At 39.3% G+C, this 25,580-nt stretch overlaps 2 protein-coding genes across 2 annotated transcripts; one reads left to right on the top strand and one right to left on the bottom strand.

The window, feature by feature from the left end:
* Positions 1 to 6,377: 6,377 nt before the first annotated feature.
* On the bottom strand, positions 6,378 to 8,942 carry LOC131691864 (survival of motor neuron-related-splicing factor 30). The gene is made up of 4 exons (XM_058978539.1): positions 8,783 to 8,942; positions 8,461 to 8,717; positions 8,251 to 8,397; positions 6,378 to 6,782 (listed from the first exon to the last, which is right to left on the bottom strand). The coding sequence occupies exons 1-4, from the start codon at positions 8,822 to 8,824 to the stop codon at positions 6,512 to 6,514; spliced, it is 717 nt and encodes a 238-aa protein (XP_058834522.1). The 5' UTR covers positions 8,825 to 8,942; the 3' UTR covers positions 6,378 to 6,511.
* A 1,745-nt stretch (positions 8,943 to 10,687) lies between these two features.
* LOC131692681 (peflin) lies at positions 10,688 to 11,974 on the top strand. Its single transcript, XM_058979861.1, has 5 exons — positions 10,688 to 10,763; positions 10,820 to 10,960; positions 11,044 to 11,290; positions 11,358 to 11,501; positions 11,555 to 11,974. Exons 2-5 carry the CDS (start codon positions 10,949 to 10,951, stop codon positions 11,779 to 11,781), a joined length of 630 nt encoding a protein of 209 aa, XP_058835844.1. The 5' UTR covers positions 10,688 to 10,763; positions 10,820 to 10,948; the 3' UTR covers positions 11,782 to 11,974.
* The last annotated feature ends 13,606 nt before the right edge of the window (positions 11,975 to 25,580 follow it).

Below are 25,580 nucleotides of genomic sequence, written 5' to 3'. Positions count from 1 at the left end.
CGTTGAAAACCGGTTTTTGGCTAATTGGTCACCAGCAACCTGAAAACTGGTTTTCAGCGAAAACCGGTTTTCATCCAGTGAAGAAATTGGCCGTAAGACTTTATCAATCGATATAATTGAACATATATGAAAGGGAAGAAATTTTTTATAATGCATTTTATCCTTCGTAATATTTTAGGCATCGCCGGCTCTAAAGTATGCACGTCACCATAAACTATATGGTTCTTGAATGATATTTGATCAAAATGTATGAAAAAAGCATATTTTCATATGGTTACTGCTCCGAACAACCCATTGTTTGTATGGTCGAGTATGAAAAAAGGACAATGGTAATTCACAGACAAACAGACGCAACATATTGAGTAAAATTCTAAAAAATCATTGCCCATAGCGGCATCTGTTGAACACATTGCACAAAATGTAATTCTGGCAACCATGGCAAATATTTTTTTCAACCGAGGTCCAGGCAACAGTGCCCACACCGCCTTTCAAAATGCAAGATGAATACAAGATTGCTGATTCAAATGGTCCTTAGTGACAAATGTAAACAAACTGAGTTATTTGCAGCACAGCATGTGATTACAACATAGCTAACGAATACCGAAAACCAGGATTCATTATACCCAGTATTAATCAAAATAACAAGCATTATATAAAAAGTCGCAAAGTTTTCATGATCACATTTTGAAATTTTGCACTTGAGACCTTTTAAATTGAAAGGACCTATGCGCGAAATATTTCAAAACCTCTGCAACTGTTCATAGGCGCCATGCAAAAACGACGCAAGATTCATTTCATTCTATGTTTTTCCCACTGCACATAGGTACCTAGTAAAAACGTCCTAAGCATCAAAATAAAAGAAATTATTTTCTTCTGTTCATGCGACTTATTTTCGAAGTTCAATTTAGAAAGGATAATAAATTAAATGATAATTGGAAAGCTTATTTATTCTAAAGTAACATGCCATTAGTTGGTTTTAACCACTTCCAGCCAATGGTTTGTTAATATAAACTACAGTTTCCCGCAATTTTTTTTTCTGCAAGAATTTTTCAAATCCAGTGCAACTATTTACCATAGTAATGTAGAACATTCGTGTTCCGGTGCTCATTTTGTCGAAAACTTTGAAGAAATTCAATATTCGTCGTAAGAGCTACCTTTGCTGAAAAAGCCTTATGTGCAGCGTCGTATGATTCTTGGGCCCAAAAAAAAAGACCTATATGAAAGGTCCTATAATTTTCAAAAGGACGCATCATTCTAAAGCGCTTAAAAACTACATTAGCACTAAACATTTCATGTTTTTAGTATTATTTACCTAATGAGCATAGTCCTTAGACTATATTGGCATAGTTGTTCCATCAAAACGCATATTTGTGCTCTAATAAGGATTTGTTTTAGGTCCATGAAACTTCAGTCTCGTTTTTCTCAGTTCGAGCTCAATGTCACTTAGGACCTTTTGAATAAGTACTCTTGAATAAATGAAAGCTATAGTTACTATATTCATAGTTAGGCGGAGACACTGTGCGGAGCAAATTGAACATGTTAAATGCCGGAGCCAATCGAGCATGACGTCACATAACTTGTTCTTTTCGGATGTTTATGGAAAAGGTATTGTGATTATGGTTATTAATTATTCTAGTTTTTCCTTGTGTTATCGAGAGTAGAGAAAAGAAAATAAACAAAAAAAAATCTGTAACACCAAGTTATATTCCTACAAATATGAAACCACATCATATTATCGGATTCGTGCATGTAAAGTTCTTGTCGACGACACCAACAATGAAACAATTAAGCTAGAGCTTGAACATTTGCATGGGATCCCAAGTAACCACTAAGCACTAAAGCAAGCATTATATTCACCTTATAACAACTTTTCGATGCTTATTACAGCAAACACGCTGGAGCAAAGTAACTTCCAAATCTTCTAAAGGTAGAAGAGTCTGGAACGCACGCCGTACTGCGAAAAAAAAAATCAAACGGCGCATGCGACCGAAAGACCATGAAAGAAAGAACGAGAAAAAAAACTTTTTATTCCCTGATTTGTTTTGTTTTTTTTAACCAGTGGGTTATATCAAAAGAGATTATAACCACTAGAGGTCGCATGTCGCTGCTAACACTGAAAATTTATCATCTCGAAAATGACAACTGTACTCACACACAGAAAAACATGTGCACACCTGTATCCGTCTTGGGTTATACCCACCACAAATTGTTTTGACATATCCCCATAGACGCGGTGGAAAAAGTAGGAGTAAGCAGTATATCAGCCGAATATTTCGCCAAAAGTGGCCTTTAAGCAGCACTAAAGTACGATATTGCACATATAAGCTCTGCTACCCTTGATCTATAAGCGACTATAAAACCGAATTGATGTCATTCCCAAGTAACCACTAAGCCGTGAAAATGGCATCAATAGGGATCTTTAGGGGTGTGCGGGTTATGGCATTTTCTGATGCAGATTGGTGCCGTGAGTTAATATCTCAATCCTTTTTCTATTTCGACACAGATCTTTCATTAGGGCTTAAGCCGCAATGTACTCAAATGGAGAAAAATCAGTTTCAACATTCAGCGATGCTTTTCTAAATGTAGTTTTTATTGTAGGTATAAATTACTTTATGACCATGTTTTTCCGGAAGCATCTTCGGTTAAACCTTACGACAATATAACAAAGAATTTAATTCCTATGTGCTTTTAGTGGGTAGAAACTAAAAAAATGCTTACGCCCAATTTGCATCCCAGTCGTGATTTCGCTCTTCAGCAACCACCATTTGCGGAAGGGCTAAACTGTGTACATAATTTTCGGAAGGGCGCGGTAAATGGGCTAAACTGACTCTGTCTTGCTGGGTAGGGCTGGGTAAATGGGCGAGCTTGACAGTATACTTTTTAAAAGGGCTCAGCAAATGGGCGCATAGAAACCCAATGTAAATGAAAGGGCGCGTGCATCTTTTCTTCGAATTACATGAAAATATCGAAATATTCGAATGTTTATGTGCAACAACTATCGAGTAGACATGATCATAGTAGATATTGCTTATCATTTATATAATAGAATCGCCGTTTAAAGAATAATTATGTGAATAATAACCGTACGCCCGGTTCTGTCAAAAAATGTAAGTTTAGCCTTTATATTCCATATGAGAAGAAGGGCCTAAGTCGAAATCTCGAAGAAAATGCATGTTTCGCCGTTTTGTTTTCTTTAATTATAAATCGAACTAAAAACCATTTTAACTAATTTTCACCTCAATCTTGTAGTATTTTTGTCGCATAATGTCATAATAGCAAAAACGCAGTTTGTTTACATTTGCGATTTAAGCCCTAATGAAAGATCTATGTCGATTTTTAAGCCTGAAACTAACGAAGACCAGAAGTTTGAAGACTTCTTTATTGTATACCAAGAATGGTCCAGAAATGTTTTGTTTTTGCGTATGAAATTTCACACGCTAGGACATAATGGGTTAAAAACACATACGAGCATACATATAGTTATTTTTATTTTATTTAAGTACATATATCAATGTATATCAATGCACATACATTATGCCGCTTCTTCGGCCCAAATTCTGTTTTCCCGGTGCCGGTGCTGGTGCCGGTGCTGGTGCCGGTGCTGGTACCGGTGCCGGTGCCACCGGCTCCCGTGGAGGCGGCGCCCGCTGCGGTTCTGGGACCGGCCTGTCATCTACCGGTCCACAGCGGCCATCGCACCGGCCTCCACGGTAGCCCCCACGCCGACCACCGCGTCGGGTCCACGCCCTCTCAGTGGGCCGTGCTGGACGAATGGGTGAAATTTGAAGCCACATGCTGGACAAAACTGCGAAAAAAAAAATGCTTGGTTGAAAAAAATAAAATAAAACTTGCCTTCCGTTTATTGCTATTTTCAGCGTGGGCAATTAATGCGCAGGCTAAACATAGCAATAAACGGAGGGCGAAGGGTGTAGAAATTGGCCCTTAATTATATATCCATAAATATCCACAATACTTACCGTAAACCCCATACTTGCGAACAGTCAACTGCTTTCGTTGAATTAGTGCAACTTTCTAATTCTGTTGGCAATCCAGGGATGCCATATTTCTTGAAATCTGCGCGCAGACCATCAGGGTGGCCAGATAGAATTTCTCAAAATCGGTAAACTCTCTAAAAGTTTATCGGTAAGCCGTATTTTTATTCAAACTATTTCTCGACAAACATATGATTACGGCCTAAAAGCCAACTGTCAAAATCCACTTTGAATGGAAATACCAGACAAACCGTTATACGCCAATCACAGATGTTGGTAGTAAACGAAAGAGAAAAGTTATTGAAAAAAACATTTTTTAGTTTGTTTCCTTTTGGGACAATAACACATCCAAATCCATACGACTTTGCACGACTCTATAGGTTGCCTCATCAGATCTACCATAGTTGGCAGATGAAATTTGGGATGGCAGGCTGCTAGCGGATTGCAAAAGTACCAAATTATGCTGTGTGGGATGCTGTCCCGGTTAACAATGAGGCGAACGATATATTTGCAGATACGTCATTTAGTAGGACAACTGTCAGTTTGTTGGCTGAATTTAATTTCATTTTTTCAAATTTAAAAATCAGAAAAGAATAATTAAGGTTTAAAAATGATATGAGTGTACTCGTAAGAACATCCGCTATCAATACGTATGAAAAACTGACACAATTTTTCCAAATTAAAAATCCCTATTCGGTTTATGCGGGGTAAATTTTAACTTGTTTTCCCAACATCCCTTTCGGAAACTTTTACATATCGGTTCAGTGAGCCAAGAATAAAAATGCTGGCTGAAAGTGTTCAGGACCAGAGTATAAATTTTAAAAAATATGGCATTCATCAAGCAGAAAGTCATTTTTTTATTTCTGACATGGTGGCAAGCAATATTCGGAAAGGGGTACACGGAACGAAAAAGGTTGAACACCACTGTTTTAGGTGCATACAGCCTGACGCCTGTCGTGGAGCGCCGGGGGTCTTGCAAAAAGCAGCAGCGCGAATCAGAAATGCAAATGCAGGCAAATAAAATACAGCCGTAGAAAATGTGAAATATTTGCTTTGCATCATTAGATAAAACACTTTTGAAGGTGAGGACTCGTAATGTTGAACAACAGATATATTTCTTATCAGCTTTTAGAGACCCTTCAGCGATTAGGTTCTTGGCACGGAACTACTTATCCTTAAAGGCCCGATTTTTGTCACTGTCATTTCACAGCCCACACCCTGACAGACGTTCATCCGCCCATCTAGACTCTGTCAAGATGAGGACCTACAAAGCCTAACTGTTCGTATGTGCTAGTCCGTATAGCACACCAGCTTCTTCCACCAGCAGGCGCCGGCTGTTAACCAGTCCCACAAGTTTCGGATACATTACATAGAGGATAGTCGGAGGCAAAAAATGAAAAGATAGTAGAGAGATTTTGGTTTGCTGAAACGAGACAAGAAAAGCAAAATGATTGTGATTAGTATCGTAGTTATAATAAATAAGTAAACGGTTTCTCATCTGTTGTTTATTTCCTTGTTCGTAGTCCTCCTTCCTGTTCCTGATCTGTTTGGGCTATTGGCTTTCAGTTTCCTTGGCCGTCACATTTTCTCTGCCACCGAGTGGCATATATTGCAGCAAGAGAAACAAATGAAAAGACAAAAAATATACGAAATGCTCTCCTTCCAGACTCCGAACATAACCCTTACTTTCCCTTTGCTTATCATTTTGGTACCATCCGAGGAGCACTTGGCCTTGTACCCACTGCTCTTCCACCATCCTCGTGGTTTTCTCCATTTATCACTGGAGTCACATGTGATATTTGAGTACGGAAAATGATTTTCTGCGCAGACAATCAAATGAAAGAAGATTGCCAGGTAATTAGTACACTTTCTGCACCAGGTATCAAATCGCATTTGTAGATACACGTATTAAGTGTATCTACTATACGGTATGATGGCCGGAAGGATAGACAAGCAACCCAAGCTCCCCAATACCGTCAAACCCATCAACCTTGGGGAGGGTATTTTAATTTAATCGGTTTCTGTAACTAAATCATTAAAATAATCAACAAACTAAGCGCCCCGATACGCTTTCAGCATATTTTTATTTTCAATTCATTACTATACTGCAGGGGATCAAACCTAATGCATGTGATAATGCGAGGATAAATGAGATACTAAAACCGACTAATTGAAAAATGTCAAAAGTGTAAAGCAGACCCTACACGAGCAGAAATATTGACAACAATCCAATTATTGATCAATATATTGATAGTGTGACAGAGACAGAGACACGAGACAGAAATATTTTCAATAAATATATTGACAAGACTGCCTCAATCCATCAATCCCATACTATTCTTATAGGCCAGATTTTTCGAAGAAAAGTAAATTTACATATAGATTCAATAGATAGATAGATTTCAATTTACCGGCATAAAAATGAATGGCGGGCTTTTTATGGGATTCCAATGCAGCACAGTAAGTCCATTAAAGTTTAATGCTAGAAAAAGTATGCTTACCTTACAAATCTCACTCGTCTATACACCCTTTCGATATTTTTCACCGTGAGAAAACTCGGTCATCGGTTTACCCGAAACACCACAGGTTCCGATACCAACACGTCCGTTTACATTTTCCGGTGAAGCGAATATGCTCTTGCCTTTGACACCAGTCTTTTTGGTGTTCTTTGCTGCAAATTGGAGCCACTTGTTTTTCTCCGTTTCACGTTCCTCTTCCAGTTCCTTGAATCGCTGTTGTTTTTTCTGTTTTTTCTTCTTGAGATACTCTTTCTGGTTAGGTCGCATTCGTCTATAAATTTAGCAAAAAAAAAAATAAGAAAATAGAGGAAGTTTTTTTTGAAATATGGGTTATTTGAAAACGGTTTAGATACCTGCGTTGAGTAAAAATGAACCAAAAAAGATGTGTTTATCATAAATGAAGAGCATAATGTAACTTGAAACATAGGGTAAAGTGCCTATTTTCATTAATTTCTTGGCCTACAATCAATGGAATGCGTAAAAATTGACATCAACAGCTTTGCTTCGTTGTTAAGAACCAAGATAATTACACAAATGCGCTGAAAACAGTGAGATACTCGTGTTCGAGCGCAACGAAAACTCGAATCGAGTGCTCCTATTGTTGCGCTACCATTTGACTCAATGCGTTGAACAAAGATGGCAGATTTTGCTCCAACCAACGGCTTCAAATGGATAGCGTGATAATAGAAACATGGCGAAAATGGGCTCGTCACCCTACCTCTTAACATGAGGGTATGTTCTTGAATACTGCCTTCATAACTTGAAAATAGTTGTCAAGTGTAGGCCAAGTTGGTGTCAGTTACTGACGAGTGGGGTACGAAACATAAAATCCATTTTTCTCTGTTAATTGAGCAACCGAAAATAAAAGTCGCAAGGACAAAACACGCTTCGTAAAACCCGCTACAAATATATTAGAATATAAAAACCGGGTATAAACTTCAAGTATACAAATCGGACTGGAACTTTCCTCTGCAAGAGTAGGTTAAAAAACCTTCAGTTTAAAAACCAGAAGAAAATATGTACGATTCTTACAAAGTAGTTGTTGTTAGCCGATTTTTAATCTTGAACATCACAATATACGGATGCTCCAGAGAACGATTGATTTATTTTCAACCGGTTTTTATACTGGAGGCTCGTTCTTGCCGAGTTTTGCGGGAGAACATTTTTAAGCGGTTCTTATGCTGAAGAATCTCCGTCCGATTTTTACGCTTGAAGTTTATTTCCGATTATTATATTCTAATATATTTGAAACGGGTTTTATTTTCGGTCGCTCGTGTTGTACCTTCATGCAAATTTACACGACTTATTGTTTTTCTTCCGTTATGGAGTAAATGTTTCTTGTATTATTCCAGGAGTTTGGCTCTCATGCCAAAAGGCAATAGTTCATTTTCGTTTTCTCGCCAGCAAAACAGAGTTTCTGTGCCAGCCTAGACCAGCCTATTAACTGGAGCCAATCTAATGTTAGTTTTGATGTATCATCTAACTGGACCCAAGTTGGAGTCAGTTACTAACGAGTGGTGCGCGAAAACTAAAAACCAACTTTTTTCTAAGTTAGTTGTTGTCTTCTCATGCACAAATTGGGATGACTCAACTTTGGTCTTTGTTTGGGGAAAAAATTTCTGATGTGTCGTTATGTAGTTAAAACAAATAAAATCAAAGACCTCTTCGTTTAGGTTCAACGACGGTAGTTCAAAGCATAGGATTTCATTCTTTCCATACCATCACCGATCATTACTTACTTATTGCTGTTCGACGGAAAAACTTCATTCCTAATTTTTCGTTCTTTAAGTTCCCCCACAACAGTTGTGCTCCGATTTTGATACGCTTCAAACACAACGCTCACCTCCCCGTTGTCCGTAATGGCTTCGATTGTGGCATCGTAATATCTGCAAATTTATAACAATCAATGAAAATTTACTAATATCGACAAATGCCAAAGAAACACTTACTGCCCATCCTCGATCCACTTTGCTGAACACTTGTCGCCTACCTTCCAGATGACGGTGGGTTTGGACTGTTTCTTCTCTGCGGCCGAGAAACCTTCAAAATAACTAGTGCTTGCCGGTTCTACATACGCACTTTTCTTCTGTTCGGCTTCCTGCTGCGCCCGGATTAAATCTTTTGTCAAATCGATCACTTCCTCCAAATCTTGTTTGAGCTTAAGTAGCTCCGAGTTTTGCGGATCTGTGAGCAAAGCTGCTTCCACCTGTGGGGAATAATGAAGTAAACTATCTTAACAAATTTTGAAAAAAGGTATTTATAACCCCGTACTTGTTGTAATTGCAGCTTATAGTTTTGAAGATCATCTGCCATAATACTCTAATTTTGGATAAATCCAAGCACTAAATAGAATGAAAATATACAAATAATGCTAAACGTTTTGTTGTGAAAAGTCTTGAATGTGAAAGCAGCCGAAAACGGAATCAAAATTTGACAGATGGCTGCGGTCGTTTGATGTTGGAAGTGATGCCAAATATTCATACATGTTTTGTAATGGTTTTCAATCAAACCCGGTATCACCTGCTATCAATAAATATGAAAAACTGGCACATTTTTTTCCAAATTAAAGATCCCTATTGAATGATTTATAACGACTTCGAGGAATTTACCCAAAAAGGGACCATTCATAAATTACGTAACGCTTTTAGGGGAGGGAGGGTGCCCGACAAATTCTGACATGTTTGTACAAATTGTACATATGGGGGAGGGGGAGTAAGCTAGAACGTTACGTAACATGTTTTACTGAAGAAAATTCTTTTTCAAGGAATTTGTTACGCAATAGGGGAGGGGGGCTAGAGTAATTTGTGACAATTTGTTACATGGTGGGAGGGGGCAGTCAATTTTGGGCATTTTTTGCGTTACGTAATTTATGATGGTCCCAAAGAACAAAATTTAAGTAGTTTTAATAATAATTCTGGCTGTAACCATTTACCCGGTCAAACCATTCGGAATCCTGAATGGAGTCAGCACAGAGAACAGACGTCCATCTTCAGCATTCAACTTGTGTAAAATCTCTAACGGTTTCGAAGGTAGTTTGGATATCTAAACCAGGTGCGCTACTGTCGTCATGTTTTTTTGTGACTGAGTGCGACAGAATTGACAGCGGTTATTCCTCTACCCAGTCAAACTAATCCGGAACCGATTCGGACTTCCAGCATGAATTCCAGCTCAAATGCGTCAACCGATAGAGTCGGAATCGGTTGTTTTCTTTTAGCTAGATTCCATGCTGAATCCATCCAGGATTTCGAACCGGTTCCGGAATCGATTTGACAGATAGTTGGGATAGGTTGGTGTGGCGGCGCTAGTGTTTTTAGTATATTAATTCAAATGTTTACACACGTTTTTTAAATATTTTTGTTCGATCATGGATGTCTGTTCTCTGTGGAGTCAGTATGGATTCCAAATCAAATTCAACAACCGATTCTGAGTCGGAATCGGTTGTTTCATTTCATTTGGAATCCATAATGACTCCATTCAGAAATCCGAACCGGTTCCGGAATGAGTTTAACTAACCCTCTAAGAACGGTTGGTTTCAAAATCGTCCAATGAAGGACGTTCGTTGGACCAATTTGGGCATCGTCCAAATAACCGTTCAACGAACGTCCATCGTTGGACCCGTGTTGAACGATTTTGAAACAATTTTTTGGACGTCTCAGTGGGAAGTACCAGAGTTTCAGCTCGAATTATAAACACTCATAGTAATAGACTCGCGGATGTAAAAACCACAAAACTGGGAACTAGAAAAAAAGCATGTTAAACTGGCATCACCCAAAAATGGGCAAGCTCGAACGAGCTCGACTTTATTCGTTCATCTGTTTTTATCAAAAATAATTTTCAATGAGGTTCCATATATGAATCAAAAGAGAATTTATGCGTTTGATACTGAGCAACAAGAAATAAAGAAAAGCAATGAATATATTCAATTTTTCAAAAACACAAAGTTGCTGAAAAGGAATATAAGTAAAATGCTTTTAATGCAATTAGATAGAACACAATAAATATCTCTCAAAATATCATTGAAAAATCCTAATACGGACTTGAAAAGTGAAGTCTATTGTGAATAGCAAAATACATTTTTTAAAAAAAATCGCAATACTTGCTCTGCTTGTTTGCATTGTATGAAGTCATGCTCGTTTGGCTCCGGATTTTGACAGTTTGTTTGGCTCGATAAAAGAGGATAAAAGTACCTCGGCTGGTCTATTACTATAGTAATATATATGAGTGTCTATAGCTCGAATACACAACTGGGAAGGTTGTATATTTTTGGTATAAGTATTTTTTCCTCAAAATAAAGTTATTGAATCTTAGCGTGTAGGAAGACGTCAATGATTTATAAATATAATCATCAATGATTAGCTTGTAATGCTACACTGTTCGTCAGGACGGACGATTTCATTCATACCATAATAATTATTTCTGAATAGGTGTTGTCTGAGGATGGCTTATCAGGTAGGTAAATTTTACTTATGGCAAAGAGTGTCGGCGTTGCTAGTATCGCAATAATGGAATAACCGAGCTATACTTTTTTGCAGGGTGGTTATCCTGGGCAGCAGTACGGAGGCTACGGTCAACCACAAGGTGGCTATCCGGGCCAAGCACCCGGCGGTTACGGTGGATACGCTCCACCTCAACAACCGGGCGTAAGTCCCGAAATTCAAAACATCTTCCGCAATGTAGATAAGGATGCCTCGGGGAAAATCAATGCAAAAGAACTTCAAGCTGCTTTGATTAATGGCCGTGGGGATCACTTTTCCGACACTGCGTGTACCTTGATGATTGGTAGCTCAAATCAATAATATTCTAATACCAAATTATGGTACAGATTTCCATCATATGTTTTTCACAGGTATGTTTGACCAAGACCGCAGCGGTACAATTGATATTTATGAATTTGACAAATTGTATACCTACATAAATCAATGGCTTCAAACATTTAAAACATATGATCGTGATGCATCTGGTCATATCGAGGAAGGCGAGCTGGCCCAAGGTTAGATTGCTCAACGTCTGCATATCACAAATGACAATATAATTATATTCTAGCTTTATCTCAAATGGGATTCCGTTTTTCGCCTCAGTTTATTCAGTTTTTAATTGCAAAAAATGATCCAGTTCAACGCAAGGAAATATCGGTCGATCAATTCATCGTCACGTGCGTTCAAATTCAACGATTCACCGAGGCATTCCGAGCGAGAGATAGCGAGCAGAAGGGTGTCATAACTATTGGTTTTGAGGATTTCCTCAATATTGCCCTGACGACATCGACGTAAACTGGAGCTACCTGTTCAGAGGCGCTTGCATGCAAAACCACTATTAAAACTATTAAGTTTATATCTGGACACTAGCAACTTGCTGGTGTTATCCGGAAGAAGCTAACATGGTTGCATTTGAGCATAATTGGCATTTTGAATCTATATTAAAGAATAAATATTAAAGATATTATTTTCACATGCATACCCTAAACCAATTTTTTTCCGTTTATGTAAAACACCAAATCGAGCTAAACGAAAATCATTTGGTTCTATTTCTGAAGCAGATTCATGCCATTCATGTTAGATAGAAACTATGCTTTTGTTTATACTGATTTTGTGGTGTCTATTTTTAGCAACAGAAACATATGTTGAGCATTTGGGACTTTCCAGACATTGGTGGATGCTTTGTTGTATGTTTTTGTCGTTCAGGCCAACAATAATCAGTTTGGTTCTTGGAAATGGCATGTAACTTTTCAAGGTTAGTGGGATTCGTGCACGATATGTTCAAGTGAACTGGTGCTTTGAAGAGTGACCGACAATTTTTTTAAAAAAATCAGTAGCTCTCGGTTCTTTATAGGTATCCGTACACGAGGCGTTAGTAATGTTATTACTGATAAATAACGTAATTTTTAATGTTGGTTTAAGGCGAGTAATGACGAAATTACTTTAAAAATCTTGCAACGTCATTACTTGGTAGTGTCTTTAAGGAGGAATTGCACGAAAATCGAAAACGAAAAAAGGAGTTTATTTCCATACCGTGTGTTAGATCTCATGAAAAACAACCGGCTTATGTACAGGGATAACTGAATTTTTACAATAATCGACTAATCAATAATCCAATCTTACTTTCTTGCTAATCGATGTGCTTGATTATCTCGATTTTTTGGCAACATAAAAGCGATTGATAAATACTTGGTATTTGGTAATGTGGCATGAGTGTTTTGAAAGAATTATTTTTTATTTGGTGTATGGGTATGTGGATACAATTAGTGGGGTAGGTTTACCAAGTATTCTCATCAGTGGCGTAGCCAGAAATTTGGTTTGGGAGAAGGGGGTGGGGATTTGAAAAAAATCATTGATTTTCGGAAAATGCTTAAATTTCATGTACGTTTCATAAATTATGGAAAGTTTAGAAAGTTTAGTCTAACAGATGTCTTTTATAATGTCTTTTAAAATATTTCAATGCACCCTCTGCTGCCCAAATTTTTGTATTGCTTAAAAAAGCTATTGAAGATTGTTTTTGTAATGAGAAGGCCGAAAAATATATTGCCAGCTCGCGAAAGCCACGGATTTTCCATTTAACCCTCAATAATGTCCAGCATGGACATTTTACAAGTTACAATTCATTGCTAATAACTTTTACTTCCGCATTGGATACAGAAGTAGGCTTTGGTTAGAAGTGGATTTTTTTTTACCTGTCACGTTTTTGCTCCAGAAAATTTTTTCCTTGAGAATATCTACAGTAAATATGATATGATAATTGCGACGCTCAGTGCTGGAATTAGGATTAAAGGTGATGAAGTTATAGAAGTTAGTCATGTTGTGCTCTCTGCTGGTACACAGGAACAGGTTTGGTTTTCACACTGAAATTATCAGCATCAGTCTTTGGTGTACTTCAGTTGCAGTTTATATTGAGCATCAGAGAATCTGATCAAAGACCTCCGGGGCCAACCACGAGAATGCTCAAAGTTTGAAGAACTGCTGGTTTTTGGTGAGATCGTTTGAATTAATTAATTTGATCTTATTTGTACTGAACTTTAGTTACACTAAATATACACCTTGGTTGGACGCGCTCTTTTAGTTTAACGAGTATTGTAAAGGTTGTTATTTAATCGTCTAGATTTTATTGATGGAAGGAGATTCTTTGTCCATGTGGAGTGCACATAAGAACTTCTACTTATGGCTTCAACACTTTGTGACTCTTCATACATCGATAAATTGAAAGTCGTTTGCTAGCAACTTTTGACTCTGCTGTTAAAAACAACTGCAACCACTGGCGTAGCCCATAGCGAGTAAAGGCGCTTTATCTTAGGCTTAACAGCCAGGGCAATGTGTAAATATCTCTGTCCCATCGCAAAGGACCAAAGGAGTGACATTAACCTTCTTAGCAAAGTCACTCCCAGCGATTTATCATATCCCCTTCAAACGGAAACGGTTGGTACGGTTGTCTTCGTTTCTTCTTCCTTTAAGATTCAAAACTATTCGTCAATCAATTTTTTTTTTTATCTTAAAAATACGTTTATTTAGGCCCAAATGCTGTAGCTTAACGAGGCCGATAATTCATTTTTTTTATATTACATGTCACATGTTAGTGGGGGAAGGGAAAGCCGTATTTAGGGGCGGCTTGCTCCCCTCTTATGTAAGTAAAGGAAAAAGGTAGGAAGTGGGATACATATTGTGTAATTGACATCGTCGTTTGCTGATTGATCATTGTGGCGGATATGCACACTTTGTTGTAGTGTTGTAGTTTCCAGCCTGTAATCGCAGGGGCGAGGTGAGGGTCGATATTTCGGATAATTATTGGCACTCTATATCGTCTGCATGTGCGGTATGTCATGATGTTCTGGATAGACGGTTATCAAGAAGAGTGTGCACCGAAGACTCGTGAAGCAATGCCATATTGTAGATACAGGGATAGGTTGGTGAGATTCTACTGTGAATGAGAGAGGGTAAAATGTATTAAACTTGGACATCAATGGTTTTCAAAAAGATATAGATAAGAAAAATATAGGGGTGGTCACGGCTTGCCAGGACGTCCCGGACTGGCACATAGGGTGATCTACCTCGGGCCCGAAGGGAATCTATTAGTTGGGGCCTGGCAACACAGTACTCTGCGCACAGCCAAACAACATGCTCGATGTCGTGATAGCCGTTCTCACAAACACAATGATTATTTTCAGCAAGCCCTATACGACGGAGATGCGCGTCAAACGAGTAATGGTTGGACATGATCCTTGACATCGTACGAATAAAGTCCCGGTTCACATCCAACCCCTTAAACCAAGCATTCGTTGATACCTTCGGGATAATGGAATGTAGCCACCGTCCCAGATGCCCATTGCTCCATGAGGTTTGCCAACTATCGAGCGTCCTCTGACGAGAGATACTGAAAAATTCGTTGAAGCAAATTGGTCTTTCGTAAGTGTCGCCTTCTAATGCGCCCACCTTGGCTAAAGAGTCCGCCTTCTCATTGCCCGCAATAGAACAATGTGACGGGACCCAAACCAAGGTAATCTGGTAAGATTTTTCAGATAAAGCACTCAGATATTCCCGTATTTTCCCCAGGAAATACGGTGAGTGCTTTCCAGGCTTCGCCGCACGGATGGCCTCAATGGAGCTGAGACTATCCGAAACGATGAAGTAATGGTCTGAGGGCAGGGTGTCAATGATCCCGAGAGTATACTGAATGGCAGCTAATTCTGCGACGTAAATTGAAGCAGGATCATTGAGTTTGAATGAGGCAGCAAGATTTTCGTTGAAAATACCGAAGCCTGTGGACCCGTCGAGAATTGATCCGTCAGTGTAGAACATTTTGGCGCAGTCGACTTGATGGTATTTGTTATAGAAAATATTTGGGACCACTTGTGGGCGAATATGATCCGGAATTCCATAAATCTCTTCCTTCATGGATGTATCGAAAAATACAGTTGGATCAGAAGTATCTAAGAGATGAGCACGGTTGACGTTATATGTAGATGAATTGATGTTCTGTGCCATGTAATCGAAGTACAAGGACATGAATCGGGTCTGAGAATTAAGCTCGACAAGCCTTTCGCAATTTGCAATCACCAATGGGTTCAGAATATCGCATCGAATGAGCAATCGATATGAGAGGTCCCAGAATCGATTTTTCAGCGGAAGAACGCCCGCCAGCACTTCGAGACTCATCGTATGGGTCGAGTGCATGCAACCCAAGGCAATACGCAAGCAACGATACTGGATTCGCTCCAGTTTGATGAAGTGTATGTTCGCAGCGGAGCGAAAGCAGAAACATCCGTACTCCAACACTGATAATATCGTTGTTTGGTACAACCTGATTAGGTCTCCTGGATGAGCACCCCACCATGTTCCAGTTATTGTACGGAAAAAGTTGATCCTTTGTTGGCACTTCTGTTTCAGATACCTAATGTGACATCCCCAGGTACCTTTAGAGTCGAACCATACCCCGAGATATTTGAATGTTGAAGCCTGAGCAATAGTTTGATCCATTAATTGAAGCTGTAGTTGCGCTGGTTCACGCTTTCTAGAAAATACGACTAGCTCAGTTTTCTCCGTGGAGAACTCGATACCCAGTTGGAGAGCCCATGCAGACAAATTGTCCAAGGTATCTTGCAGTGGTCCTTGCAAGTCGACGGCTTTAGGACCTGTAATAGAGACCACACCGTCATCTGCAAGCTGCCTTAGCGTGCAGGAATTGACAAGACATTCGTCAATGTCATTCACGTAAAAATTGTAGAGGAGAGGGCTTAGACATGAGCCCTGGGGAAGGCCCATGTAGCTAAATCGTGATGTCGATAAATCGCCATGCGAGAAATGCATTTGTTTTTCAGACAACAGGTTTAGCAAAAAGTTATTTAAAATTGGCGAAAGACCATGCTGGTGCAACTTCTCATAAAGAATGTTGATCGAAACTGAATCGAAAGCCCCCTTAATATCCAAGAATACTGATGCCATCTGCTCTTTGTTAGCATATGCCATTTGAATTTCTGTTGAGAGCAACGCTAGGCAATCGTTCGTCCCTTTGCCTTTGCGGAAGCCAAATTGTGTATCTGACAGTAAGCCATTTGTTTCGACCCAATTGTCTAGCCGAAACAGGATCATTTTCTCGAACAACTTCCGAATACAGGACAGCATTGCAATCGGACGATACGAATTGTGGTCGGAGGCTGGTTTTCCTGGTTTTTGGATGACGATGACCCTCACCTGTCTCCAGTCATGTGGGACAATGTTACCCTCAAGAAACCTATTAAATAAATTCAACAAGCGTCTTTTGGCAGAGTCTGGCAGATTCTTCAATAAGTTGAATTTAATTCTATCTGGCCCCGGGGCTTTATTGTTACATGATAAGAGTGCAAGTGAGAACTCCACCATCGTAAACGGTGTTTCGTTCGCGGTATTGTAAGGCGACGCGGCGCGGTAGATTTTCTGTGCCGGGGCGGAATCCGGACAAACCTTCTTGGCGAAATCGAATATCCAACGGTTTGAATATTCCACGCTCTCGTTAGTGCTGTTTCGGTTTCGCATACGTCGGGCCGTGCCCCAAAGAGTGCTCATCGATGTTTCTCTTGTTAACCCGTCGACAAACCGGCGCCAGTAACTGCGTTTCTTAGCTTTCATTAAATTTTTCATTCGCTTTTCTAATATCGCGTATACTCGATAACTAGCAACTGAACCGTCGTTCCGGAAGGTTTTATACGCGGCAGCTTTCTCCGCGTACACGTCTGAGCACTCTTTGTCCCACCACGGGTTGGGAGAACGTTTTTGGGTGTTCACGTCGGGTACTCGTTTCGTCTGAGTTTGAATCGCGCTATCGAGAATCGAGTTGGACAAAAACTTATATTCTTCCTCCGGGGGAAGTATCTGTGTTGAATCGATAGTTTTGGATATCTCAGCAGCGTAGCTCTTCCAATCAATGTTTCGTGTGAGGTCATAGGGAACATTGATTGGTGTCGATGGTCTTGAACCAGTGGTGATTGCAATTACAATTGGTAAGTGGTCACTACCGTGGGGATCAGATATTACCTTCCACTTGCAATCTAACCGTAGTGATGTCGAGCATAAAGATATGTCCAGTGCACTTGCTTGCGCAGGTGGTCTAGGAATTCGTGTCATTTCCCCTGTGTTCAGAATTGTCATATTGAAGTTGTCACAAAGGTCTTGAATTGTCGAAGATCGATTATCGTCGTATAGACAGCCCCACCCCGTACCGTGAGAGTTAAAGTCTCCAAGAAGCAGGCGGGGCGAGGGAAGGTGTTCAATCACGTTGGAGAATCTTCGATATCCCATCATGGCCCTAGGAGGAATGTAAATAGAAGCAATGCAAAGATCTTTGCCTTTGATTGTTGTTTGACAAGCGACAACTTCAATGCCTGGCGTCGAAGGGAGGTTGATTCGATTGAAGGAGTAGCACTTTTTGATCCCTAAAAGTACCCCCCCATATGAGTCTTCTCGATCCAAGCGGATAATGTTAAAATCGTGGAAGTTGAGGTTTATATTAGAAGTTAGCCATGTTTCACATAGGGAAAATGCATCACAATGATTGTAATTTAGCAAGTGTTTTAATGAATCAATTTTGGGGATAATACTTCTGCAGTTCCACTGTAAAACAGTGATCAGATCCCTGATTCCGTCTAATAAGTTAGCCATCGAAGGATACGATCGCTGTAAAGAGGGGCCATTGTTCAGTCAACTGTTTTAAAAATGTTCTTACTGTTGGTAGAATAGCAACCAGCAAGCTTTTCATAGGATCGGTAATGTTGAAAGCTGTGAATATCCAGTCCACAATGTCAGAAAATTTAAGGAATCCCGTTTTAGGTTGAGTTTCTGACTGTAAAATTGGAGCACTTGGGATTTTTGGTGCCCCGGGGAGTGCTGGGAACTCCTGGTTGTATCTCAATTTCCCAAAACCAGGAGGTATTATCTTCGGATTTGTACCAGCACTTCCAGTTGATGAATTATTTTTATTTTGTACCCTTGTTTGGGACAACCTAGGACCCTTACGAGGAAGTTCAGGTGAGTTTTGATTAGGTCTTTTCCTAGAGTTTCCAAGCGGAGCCAAAGAATGCCCCTCGCAAGGGTCGTTAGAGGCGTTATCGTCAGTTGGCAAGAGAGCGAATGGGTTTTCGGAGATAAGTGGAACAGCTCTTTTAAGCATTTCTGCGTAAGAGCGTCTGGAGCGATCTTTGGCGGATCGCTTTAGTTTATCCGCGCGAAGTTTGTACGTTGGGCATGTCAAAAGTGCATGCGGATTCTCCCCACAGTAAACACACTTCTCAGCGGGGCTACTGCAAGTATCATCCGCATGGCGTTCCCCACATTTACCGCACCGTTGCTTGTTGCTACAGTAGGTGGCCGTGTGACCTAGCTGCTTGCAATTGGAACAATTCATGACCCGCGGTACAAACAGGCGTACAGGTAGACGAGCTCCTCCCACTTCAACGTAGCTCGGAAGTGCAGATCCGGCGAAGGTTACGCGAAACGAGTCTGATGGATAGTAATTACCATCTTCGATGGACTTTGAGTGCAATTGCTTGCACTCCAAAATCTTAACTGATTGAAGGTTAGGGTCCTTAAAGCGGCCAGCCCCATCATTCATCAGATCATCGACAGTTAGACCCGCATCACTTACCACACCGTCGATCTCCACATCACGAGAAGGGATGTAGACGCGATACTCCAGCGTAAAGAGGCTATTGCTAACGATATCATTGGCCTGTTTCAAGTCAGTAACGACTACGCGCAGTTTATCTGACTGAACCTTTTTAATCTCGGTTACGGCCGAGTAACGTTTTGTCAGCTCCCGTGCAACAGTTATGCTGTTTAACGGTTTATTTTTGGGCCGAAAGTATACCACCCAAGGACCAGCGGATCCATCCTGGTAAACCTTGACTCGGGGGGGCTGTGAGACATTGGGGAAAAGTGGAGGAAGTGGATCGACCATAACATTATCTGTCTCAGTATCAGATATACGTTCTTCTTCTTCATAATATTCCTCTTCGGAGGGTGATCCTTCTGTCTGTTCCATTTTGTTGCGGGAGCAACACGCTCGACCGCACTGTTTAACTTAAATCAAAATAAAAAATCAAAAGCAATAAAAAGAAAAAAATCGATAAGAAAAGTAAAAAACGAAACACTTCACCAGTTGGTTCCTGACGAGCTGGTAGGTGAATTGATCCTTCGTTTGTTTTATCCGTCACCCGCGTGACCTTCACACAGTAGAGCTGATATAGCTCGTCTAAACAAAGCCGTCTTTCAGGCAAGAAAAATGTTTAGTAACGCACTTCACTGCACTACTTTAACTGATATCGCAGGTAACAATTATCACTCGCGGGACTGTTTGTTAGTAATGCTTTACTGCAGCCTCTGCCACAGCAAGCACCTTCGTACCACCGAAAAAACTAAACCACACCGGAGAGAACAAAAAGCACTTGTTTCCCGGTACAAAGTTGGGTTACGAATCGTCAATCAAATTATTTATTAATTGAATAATTTGGCTGCCGTTTAATTTTGAAACATCTTTAAACTAAACTCTGCACAGTAGGCCTGGTCGTTTAAATATTTGCAACATCTGAAAACATGCTTTAAATATTAATATTGACAAGAAAAACACCACAGAATAACTGTAGTGTTTTCCAGGATGTTTTTCAATACTGGCTGTGTAAGGGTTAGAAATGAATAGAGAATAGAATAACTTCTACTTCCGCATAGTTCACAACATAATTTCACAGCTACATAGGATTACTACAAGCTAGCAACTTAAAAATATTCTTTAATTTCTCCAAAATTTTAAAAAAACCATAAACATTAAGCACACAATAGTTTTTTTTCTCGTTTTCCTCAAATTTTCAACTTTCAACGTTGATTTCATAGTGATTTGAAAATGCAAACAATGTATTTGTATGATTAATAGGAATATTGTGAAGAGGCTTTCATAGTGGTGACAACATACAATCGTGTTTTGAATATTCTATAGAGTTCTTGTCGCCCGGTCTCACGAATACTTCTGCAACTTCCTGGTTGAAAACAATCCCATTTGATTTTGCCGTCTTTGTTTGTTATTTTCCACCAGCTAGTGATGTAGGGTAAAAGGGTATAATACGCCCCACGGGGCTAAATGCCCCTCTTCTATTCCCAGGATTCCTGAATTATCTAAAAAGTAAAAATGATTGATAACAGTATCGTTTCATGAAATCAACGTACTAAGTTAGTTTGGTATTTTTAATATGTTGCAAAACAACAATATACACAAAAGATTCAAAAGAGCTACTTTTATGTAAGCTTCCACTTTTTCCAATAGCATTACAACCAATTAGAAATAGTCGGATTCGACAGAACTATTTCAAGTAGCTTACTAGGATGTTATAGTTACTATCTTGGTTTATAGCTTGGCTTAAAACTATGTGTGTGTGTAGAATTATTCATGTATTCACAACAGCTCATCACCAGCCAAAACGCCCCACCCATTGTTGTGGGGCATACTGACCGATTGCTGTGGGGCAACCGTCCTCTTGTTGTGGGGCATATTACACTTTCACCGGGGGCATTTTGCCCTGGGTGAAAGAAAAAACTAGACTTTAGGCATCTTTGAAAAATGTTTAATTGTACTTGTATTAGGATGTTTTTAATAAAAAATGAAACGGGTGCTAATTTCTAACTAATATAACAATAAATTAGAGTAGTTAGTGAGAAGATCCTAGCTTCAAATGGTGAAATATAGTTATTTTTGCTTAAGTGGGGCGTATTAGACCTGTTTACCCTAGTGTTTGTGTCATGTGACGTGTACGTACATGAGCCGTAGAAAAGTGTATAGTGATTTTCCCGTAACCCGCCAAAAAGCGCGGTGTGGGCAGCAGAGGGTTAAGTTAAAGCACAGATAACAGACGTTTAGGCTCGATTCGAAACGTGTGTAAATAACCGCTACTGAAATTTCGAATAAATCAGACTCTGAAACACGTTAGGCAAACGTTTGTAGGTGGCGCAGTGGTCGACGCAATGCAGTTAAAGTAGAGCTGTCAAACGCGTGTAGCAATCAGCTGCGTAAATGGCAGTAGTCAAGCAAGGTTTTCCAACGTTTATCAATTTGAAAGTTTACACAGGTTTTTTAATAAATTTTGTTCTAGCTTAAATAGCATGAAAATACCCAAGACTTAGGAAAATACAAATTGAATCTTTAAAGTGTTCGAAAACTTTTCTAACGATCAAGATCACATAATTTTACCGGACGAGCATCCTGATTCATAGCGTACGATAAAAAGAGTGAAAAGGCCGAGCTTCACCTCGGATCTTCCGATTCGAACAATTAGGGACACTTTTTATCGTGAAACTACCGATAAAAAATAATTACGACCGGCCGAAACAAAACTTATATCAAAAGAAAAGCCCACTACGTCATTTATTTATGCTTTTCTTCTTCATACCTTCTTGTTTTATCGGCTTCATCGAAGAAAAATGACAACCATACTCACACATAGAAAAAAAAAGTGCACACCTGTATCCGTCTTGCTGTGGCCCAACCAGCGAATCACGACTGTATTGGTAAATTCATGTCACTGTATGTATTACATCATAAACAACTCGCCACTTTTCGTAAACCCGTGCAACATAGAGGAATCATAGAAGATCTGTTTGCGCACTTCCCACCAACCTGGACTCCGCACTTTCAAAGTGCGAGTGATCAAACTGCTACTGAAAACTGCGAGCTGTCAAAACACATGTATTTCAAGTGATAGAGATGGTACATTCGAGGGTACATTCATAGACAGACCAGTCGAACTAACCAGTCTATGACAAAAATTTAGTAGAAGAATAGTAAGTGCGCAGTGCGGTTAGAATCCAGTTTTTAGTGCCATAAGCAATATTATCAACCCATTAGTGAATTGAAGACTTTTTTTTCAATAGGTCCAATCTACAAAAGAGAGCCTCTCTTTGTTTACTTTCTCTTCCGCGAATTACTTCGTCACCTTTCTGATTTCCCTTCAAATATTTGCATAATAAGCTAGTAAAAACCTTGGTCTTTCGAAACATACCGATAAATATTTAAAAAGCTTTATGGTTTTGCAGTAATAAGCGAAAGAGAAAAAAGAGGGCTCTCATTTGCAGATTGGACCTATTGACAAAAAAGTGTTCAATTTTAGGTTGACAAAATGGGGAAATTGAGAAAATCGGAAAATATTTCTCTTTATAGTCTCTAGATAGAACCTCATAACTTTTCTGTTTATTTAGTATAAATTGAAGTTTATTGTCCGATCGTTACTATAAACACTCATAGTAATAGACTCGCGGATGTAAAAACCGCAAAACTGGCAACTAGAAAAACAAGCATGTTAAACTGGCATCACCCAAAAATGTGCAAGCTCGAACGTGCTCGACTGTATTCGATCATCTGTTTCTATCAAAATAATTTTTCAAGTGGTTCAATATATGAATCAAAAGAGAAGTTCTATGTTTGATACTGAGCAACAAGAAATTGAGAAAAGAAAGAAAAAAAATCCAATTTCTTCAGAAACACAAAGTTGATGAAAAAGAGCATACGTAAAATGCTTTTTGTGTAGTTATATTGAACACAATAAATATCTTTCTAAATAACATTGTGAAATACTAATACGAACACGAAAAGTCAATAGTAATTCTTCAAAAGGGCGAATGAGACTTTTGTAAACAAACTTATTTCGCTCATTATTCCGCCACCGAGTTGAATTTCATGAAAAATACACGTGAATCAACATCTTTACCCTTGGTAGAATCATTTTCAAATGTTTTCTGTGTTGAAATGATAACAAATTGGGAGAAATCAGCAAAACAAAAGTTTGTTTACAAATCTTATTAGCCCCTATATTGACAGTTCGTTTGGCTCGATAGAAGTACCTTCGCTGGTCTATTACTATGAGTGTCTATAATCGTTACTAATGTGGTTTTTGTTTGAGGCGAAACTGAGTCAGTTCCTAACCCCAACTGCTGTCAAAGTGAATGAACTGACAGCGGTTGGGGTTAGAACCTGACTCAGTCTAAGCACAGACTAACAGACATAACGCTCGAAAACGATGCTTCGCCCGCTTTAACGGTCATTTTAAATATGTTTGTAGTTGGGACTGTGGCCACATTTGAAATTATGGCGCCACTGACATATGAACAAGCATATTTTTTTTTTCATACGTTTATTTGACACGGCATTTGCAATAGCTTTTTACGCCAGTTTCTTTTTTTACATAGCACGTTACAAAAATCCTTAAGACTAATTTTAACTATACTAGTACTTTGTCTAAAACTAACACTGAAATCACTTTATTGTTTGCTTTTTTCCTTACATTGTTGTATTTCATACTGATCTAGTATTTTCGGGTGTATTTATTTACTTTTTTTTCTGTTATTGTCTAAATTTAAAAACTAAATATTCTAGGTTCCTTTAATTTGTGAATGATTAGCCTTGGATGAGAGTATGAGGAGATGAATTTAATTAAATTTTGACAGACGCTGTTTTTAGAAAATGATAGATAAGTTCCATGTATAGAGGATCGCGATACGCCAGGATGTCTCTAACAGGAACATGGATTGGTCTTCCTCGGACTTGTAAAGAATCTACTAATTGTGATCTGGCTTCACGATATTCAGTGCAGGACCAAACAACATGCTCAATGTCATGGTAACCTTCTCCACAAGCACAATGATTACCCTCAGCGAGCCCAATACGACGGAGATGCGCATCTAAAGTATAATGATTGGACATGAGCCTAGACATCACACGGATGAAGTCCCGACTTACATCCAATCCTTTGAACCATGCCTTCGTTGATACTTTAGGGGTAATTGAGTGTAGCCATCGTCCCATATCTCCATTGTCCCAAGATGTTTGCCAACTAGCAAGTGTCCTCTGTCGAGAAGCGCTATAAAATTCATTGTAAGCGATGGGTCTTTCATATATTTCACCATCTAGTGCACCAATCTTGGCTAAATTATCAGCTTTCTCATTGCCCGCAATAGAGCAATGGGCGGGGAGCCACACTAGGGTAAATTTATAACATTTTCTTGTCAGGTTACTCAGAGATTCTCGTATCTTCCCCAAAAAGAATGGATCGTGATTATCAATCCTCTTTGAGCGTAGAGCTGCAATTGTGCTGAGACTATCAGTGAGGATAAAGTAATGGTTCGGGGGTAAAGTATTAATTATTTGCAAACTATAGTGAACTGCTGCTAGTTCCGCTATATAAACAGAGGCGGGTTCTGCAAGTTTGAGAGAAATTGAAAAATTATTGTTGAAAATACCGAAACCAGTGGCCTCACTGATTCGTGACCCATCAGTGTAAAACATTTTAAGGCAGTCTATGTGTTGATATTTACTTGTGAATATTTTAGGGATCTCCCGCGAGCGTAGATGATCCGGAATTCCACGAATCTCTGCTTGCATGGACGTGTCGAAGAATAAAGTGGATTCAGGAATATCTAGTAAATTGACGTATGTGGGAACATACCTAGCAGGCGTTATTTCTTGTGACATGTGATTGAAATACACTGTCATGAATCTGGTTTGGGGTTGAAGCTCGACAAGTCTTTCAAAATTTTCAATTACCAGTGGGTTCATAACCTCACATCGAATAAGTAAACGAGAAGAAAGATCCCAGAATCGGTCTTTTAAAGGAAGAACTCCCGCTAGTACTTCAAGACTCATCGTATGGGTCGACTGCATGCAACCTAAGGCAATTCGTAAACAGCGATACTGTATCCGTTCCAGTTTAATAATGTGAGTGTTCGCAGCTGAACGGAAACAGATGCACCCATATTCCATTACTGAAAGTATTGTTGTTTGATACAATCTTATCATGTCACTTGGATGAGAACCCCACCATGATCCAGTTATTGTTCGCAGAAAATTTATCCTTTGTTGGCATTTCGTTATTAGATACCTAATGTGGCCTCCCCATGTGCCTTTAGAATCGAACCAAATTCCAAGGTATTTAAAAGTCAGGACTTGGGCTATCGTTCTACCAACCAACTGAAGCTGAAGCTGAGCTGGATCACGCTTCCTTGAAAAAACAACCAACTCTGTTTTCTCCGTAGAGAAATCGATGCCTAACTTCAAAGCCCAACTTGATAAATTATCCAAA

Source organism: Topomyia yanbarensis, chromosome 3 (genome assembly GCF_030247195.1).
Source record: "Topomyia yanbarensis strain Yona2022 chromosome 3, ASM3024719v1, whole genome shotgun sequence".
NCBI classification, from domain to species: domain Eukaryota; kingdom Metazoa; phylum Arthropoda; class Insecta; order Diptera; family Culicidae; genus Topomyia; species Topomyia yanbarensis.
The sequence above is the reverse complement of the archived record's forward strand: the minus strand, read 5'-3'. Positions and strand labels throughout refer to the sequence as shown.